The sequence below is a fragment of the Anarhichas minor genome, unplaced genomic scaffold (genome assembly GCF_050575085.1).
Source record: "Anarhichas minor isolate MPS153535 unplaced genomic scaffold, ASM5057508v1 ptg000009l, whole genome shotgun sequence".
In the NCBI taxonomy this organism is placed as follows: Eukaryota; Metazoa; Chordata; class Actinopteri; order Perciformes; family Anarhichadidae; genus Anarhichas; species Anarhichas minor.
Genome location: NW_027466455.1, coordinates 1474922 through 1480324, shown reverse-complemented (window position 1 = coordinate 1480324; position 5403 = coordinate 1474922). Strand labels below are relative to the sequence as shown.

Sequence of the window (5403 nt, the reverse complement as noted above, 5' to 3'; positions counted from 1 at the left end):
TCGGTGAAAAGCTCGTTCTGAGGATTCACATTTAATTTCTTTAGTTTCATTTGGATGTTTGTTTCTTTAAACTTCTCTTGAAGGACTTGTGCCATGTCCTTCACACACGCAGTCAGCCAGCGAGCAAACTGTTCCTGGTCGGCATTGTTCAGGATCATGAAAGCACCAAAAGCATCTTGGGAAATGACCAGTTTATCACCAAGTTCCTGACACACATTTTGAATGAATGACCTCAAGTTGGCTCTCTTTTCTGTTGCTTTGTTGACAGCATCATTTATGCTCCTGATACTTGACTGAACATGTTTATCCTCTAACTCAAACATCGTAGACCCATTTGAGAAGCGTTCCACTATTTGGTTGAGTATCCAGTTCTTTACATACTCTTCATAAGAGCAACTGTAGCTCAGATAGTTTTCAAAGTCATCCTCTGATAGCAAATCCAGTAAAACTGAATACTGGAAGAACATTCGTGTGCTGAACGTCTGGTTTGTCTTCATTTCACCAATGATATCAGGACCCAAGGAACGGTAGACAAAGTCTTCGACTGCAGGCCTCAAGCAGCGATCCGTGAATTCTTCTGCCTTCTTTTGGCAATGGTCTCGTTCGTGGAACACATCTTTAAAATCAGTGCGGAACTTTTCCTTGTTTTGGTTCAGACATCTGTAGGGATCATTCGCACGTATGAAATCTTCATGCAGTTTCTGAAACTGTTTGGCTGCAACTCCACAGATGTGCTGTTTCAGAGAAACTTCAAACTCAATGTCTGTCTTTACACCCTGATTGTTTTGCAGCCTCTCATCAATTACATTTAAAATCTCCTGGATGTAAGTGTCATGGTAGTTGTTTTTTCTTTCCATTTTTCCATTCATACGCTGTGTGCAAATTAAAATGATGTTGTCTGCAATTTGTTGTACAGCCTTTGTGTAACTTGGAAAGCTGAACACCTCTTTTAGTTTGTTTGTAAGACGGTTAAACAATCCTTCAGCTGTGTATTTAAAAGGCACCAGTCCACACTCTTGCAGCCTTTTTTGACTTAACAATTTGCATGCATGACTTCCCTTGTCCTTCACATTAATTATCAGGTGTTTAGACACACTGTTGTAAATGTCCTTGACCTTTATTTCTGAAAAGGATAGTTCCTTCTCTGTTTTAGTCCACATCGTGTCAAATTCTTCGTCCAGCTCTTTTTCTGTCATTTCAACTTTTTTTTTCTTCCGACACTTTTCAATCAATGTACACACTCTCTCTTCTAATTGTTTAGTGTGGTTCTCCTTGATTCTATCAAGTTCTGTCATCCCCTGTCTGATGTCAGCTGCTGCTGTGAGCTGATTAAACACAGAGCTCTGCATTTCTTGTCGATGACTCTTTGCACTGCTTGCAAAGTCCTCTCTGTATCCTTCAACTAGATAGACATGACCCTCTGTTTGCTTGAAGTACTGTGCCAGATTTTCAAGAAGCTTTGTCTCCCATTCAGACAGCACTGTGCAAGCTTCACTTTTCAACTGTGTGACAAAATCGGACATGTCAGATGTCTCCGATTTCAGAGCAACTGTACCAAAGTTGTAAATCCTTGTTTCTGCATGTGTAACCCACGTGTACATTTCTTTTTTGAATTCCCATTCCCATTTGTTGAATTCTGTGCACAGCCTCATGTATGCATCAGCCACCAGGCTGTTTCTGAAGCTGAATATGAAGTTTTCATGCTTCACTGCATTCCAAAGACTTTCTATCCACTCTCTAAACTCCAAGATATTATTAGCAGATGATTCACAACTGCCCAAAATTTGGATTATGTTCTTCTTGAGCTCACACACAGCTTCACTGTACCCTGCATTGACTGGTGCCATTGGTGGGTTTCCGTTCCAGAGTCCAGGAATGTAGCAGTTCCCAGTGTCTGGACTGTACTCCATCACATCAGTGAAGCTCTTGTTCTCTTCTTTCTTTTCCATTTTGGCTGCTGCCTGGGTCATCTCGTTTAACTGTTGCAAGAGCAGTTTCCTGTTTCGTAAGTTGTTCTCATGGGCTGAAACGTTCTGGTAAACAAACTGACATTTGGGCTTTTTGCCCACCTCTTTCATCCTGAGGAAAGCATGCACAACTATTTGTAGGATGTTTTTCATATCTGTTGAATTCTCCATTGCAATATTGATGATGGTGATATCACTCAGCCCCACAACAAGTGTTGCAAGCTCATTGTCGTGCTCATGGCTATTGTCCAGTTGTGCAAGCTCTGGTGACTTTAAGCCCTCGGTGTCAATGATCGCCATGAAGTCACAGTTGAGTACTTTTTTGACATCTTCATTGGTTCTGATGAGCAACATGAAGGCACCTCGAGTGCATCGACCACTGCTGACTGCAAACTGCACTCCAAACATGGTGTTGAGGAGGGTGGACTTCCCTGTGCTCTGAACTCCAAGAACTGTGACTACCAGTATCTTGCTCTTAGGAGACATCAAGTCATTGAGCTGAGAAAGAACGGCACTAACCCACCTGAGAGGTATGTTGGATGCCTCTCCATCTACAAGCTCAAGGGGAAATCCATCAATTAACAATTCTGCACATAGTTTGGGAAGATGCTGTAATTGTTGATGTGATGGGTCTCTTTCTGGAAGGGAAAGTAATGCTTCATAGATCTGACCCATTTCACGGTAGAAATGTTCAGTCCCCAAAGAGCTGTTGGAAAGTTGTCTGTCAATGTCTTTGATTTCTTCTTTGTTTTCAGAATTTTTGCATTTTTCTTTGTACTGCTCCCTGAGATCAGACAATTTCTCTCGAGACACGTTATCGGGGTTCATTCGCATCCATTTCAGGAAATAGCACCTCTCTATTCCTGGGCTTGATATTGCATTGATGAAACATATCATTGCATTTGACATGTCGTAAGAGTTTTGTTTTTCCCGAAGTTTTGTTTTCTGTATCTGAAGATCACTTTTGTAGTCTTCTATTTTTTCAGACCCGACATTTCGAAGTCGAAATTCTTCCTTCTCTAAGCGAGTCAGTTCCTTCCATATTTGACCTTGCAAGGGCAGCTGAGCTTTTTTGTATTCAAGGATATCTTGAATTTCAGCAGTGATGGCGTCTGCATTTTTCTTGTCAGTCTGGCACTCTGAAGAGTCTTCATCAACGCAGATCCCCAGTTCATGGGCAATGTCAGCCATCTGCTCAATTCCCATCTTCATCTTTGAGTTCTCAACTACATTGCTGACAGTGTTTCGCAATTTTATGACAGTCTGCATCATTCATTTGTTTAGTCTTCAAAAGGATGTTGCTGTTAGTCAAGCCCAACTTGGTTGCTACCTTTTTTAGAGCATCTATACTGGAGCGCTTGCTTTGTTGGTTCCCAACCAAGAAGATCTGTGCCTTGTGGTGTTGGTTGGTAAGCAGCTCGCACTCAGAGTCCAAAGTGTCAAAGAACACAAAAACTGCTGCAGATGTCTGACACAAAAATGAAAATTGTGTTTCAAATGAAGCAATGTCCCCACGAAGGTTAGCTACAGCTACTGGCTCACTGAAGACATCCATGTTTTTGTTCCCACAAGGAAGGTACCAAGTGATTTCAACCAGTCCATTGGATATTCTCTTTGGACTGTCACCACACTCCATATCATGATGAACAAAGGTGTCATGGTACTGCTGAGAGTTGCTCAGAAGCTTATTGAGGATCTCTGACTTGGACAAGGAGCACTCACCCAGTCTCACAAAAGATATCATTGGAAGTTCAGAGAGAACAATTCTGTCTTCAATAAAGCCTTTGGATTCTGAGAGGGACTGAGATCTGTACTTTTTAACAATGTCTCTCAGGGCCCAAAGCATGAGTGTGCACTGCTTTGTGTCACAGTTAGGAAGCAACAGAGGCACAGAAAACTGACACATAGACATTTTGAGTGCCATTTCCTGCCGTACCAAACCATCAGAGCACAGAAAGAGGGCAGTGATTATGTCAAGGGGGTTTAGCATGTCACCTAAATGCAGATTGTCAAACAGATGATCAAAATCTAATTCGGTCTTTCCTGATGCAGCATCAACGTTTGACTCACATTTTGATCTACGTTTTGCATTCCTAGCTGTGACATTAACCATCATCAGTTTCTTTAGGAAGTACCATGGAAGATCTGAATTACACTTGGCCGGTTCATCAGTGATGGTCTTCTTGTCAATCTGAAGTATTGTGCTCAGGGATAGCGTCTCAGGGTAGAGCTGCTCCAACCCCAGATCCTCCAATAAGGTCTCTAGTTGTGTCTCTGTGGATAAGAAGATGTTTGTTATTTCAAACCAATCAACCAACCAAATGTTTCCACAAAACATACATCCAAAGTACATTGACACATAGAATGTATGCTGACATTTCTGTTAATGATGCACGGCAGGGACAGTAAAAAACACATAATGATAAAATTAAATAAATATTAATATTTCTCTACTGATCTGTGTTATAACTGTAATTTCTGTATGATTTCAAGCATTTCTACAATCAAAATCGCTGGATTTGCGTACGTTCTGTTCAAACAGAGAGGAGACACGCGAGGTGAGGCAGCGATGAGCTGTGCCTCATCTCAGATTGTGTAATACCTCACCAACTGGGTTGAGCGCATGCCTTTGGCTTTCTCATTGTTTGTTACCATTGTAATATTTGTTGACACTTTTATTATATGTCTTTTATTTCCATAGAATAGGTACTGCATTTCACGTATGTGAAGAACCTATTTAGTCTTGCTGATCTGACCGCAGTGAAAAAGCACAGAGGGGAGGCAAACAGTACATCTGCCTCAATGAAGGGGACGTGCAAGAGCCCACGGGTCGAGTTTATTCTTGTTCTGCCGTTGCTCTTCTTCTACACTTCTCTAATTCTTCTTATATTTTGCTCCGCTAAAGATATGCGTACAGTCTATTTTTGACGGACCCACGCTGGAGTCGCGTCAAGCTGCACAGTGCAGATCGACCCAGACAGGAAATGACCCCGAAAAGGGATAGAGCATCCAGTTATTTTTCAAAAGCCGGATCGCGGTGCACACGCTCCCAGTGGAATCAAATATGTGCCTTACCTAGTATGTGTGTGTAAAGAATGCTGATATGAAAAATGAAAAACAACCAGTAGTCAATGTGCAAGCTGCCAATTGAATGGTGATTTAAGCTACTCTATTGGGTTCATACATTTGTAAATCTGACTCTGAAAGAGTCGGTGCCTCACCAGCAACAAACCTCACCGTACGTCACTGCCGCACAATGCACAACTTCACACCCTGCCTTTGCATTCAAGCTGAAGGAAACTGCAAACCTCTAGAAAAATAGTATTTTTGTTTGTCTTGTGTGCAGGATTGAGATAAAGTAATATCTTGTTTGGGCTTCGGGGGCTCCATAGTAGTCCACTGTACAAACTTAAGTTTCACATAATGTATATTAACA

At 41.7% G+C, this 5403-nt stretch overlaps 1 protein-coding gene across 1 annotated transcript; it reads right to left on the bottom strand.

Moving 5' to 3' along the window:
- Nucleotides 1-3056: 3056 nt before the first annotated feature.
- Nucleotides 3057-4343, bottom strand: LOC142946016 (up-regulator of cell proliferation-like). The gene has a single exon (XM_076086997.1). It carries the CDS (start codon nucleotides 4318-4320, stop codon nucleotides 3190-3192), a length of 1131 nt encoding a protein of 376 aa, XP_075943112.1. The 5' UTR covers nucleotides 4321-4343; the 3' UTR covers nucleotides 3057-3189.
- Between the last annotated feature and the right edge of the window lie 1060 nt (nucleotides 4344-5403).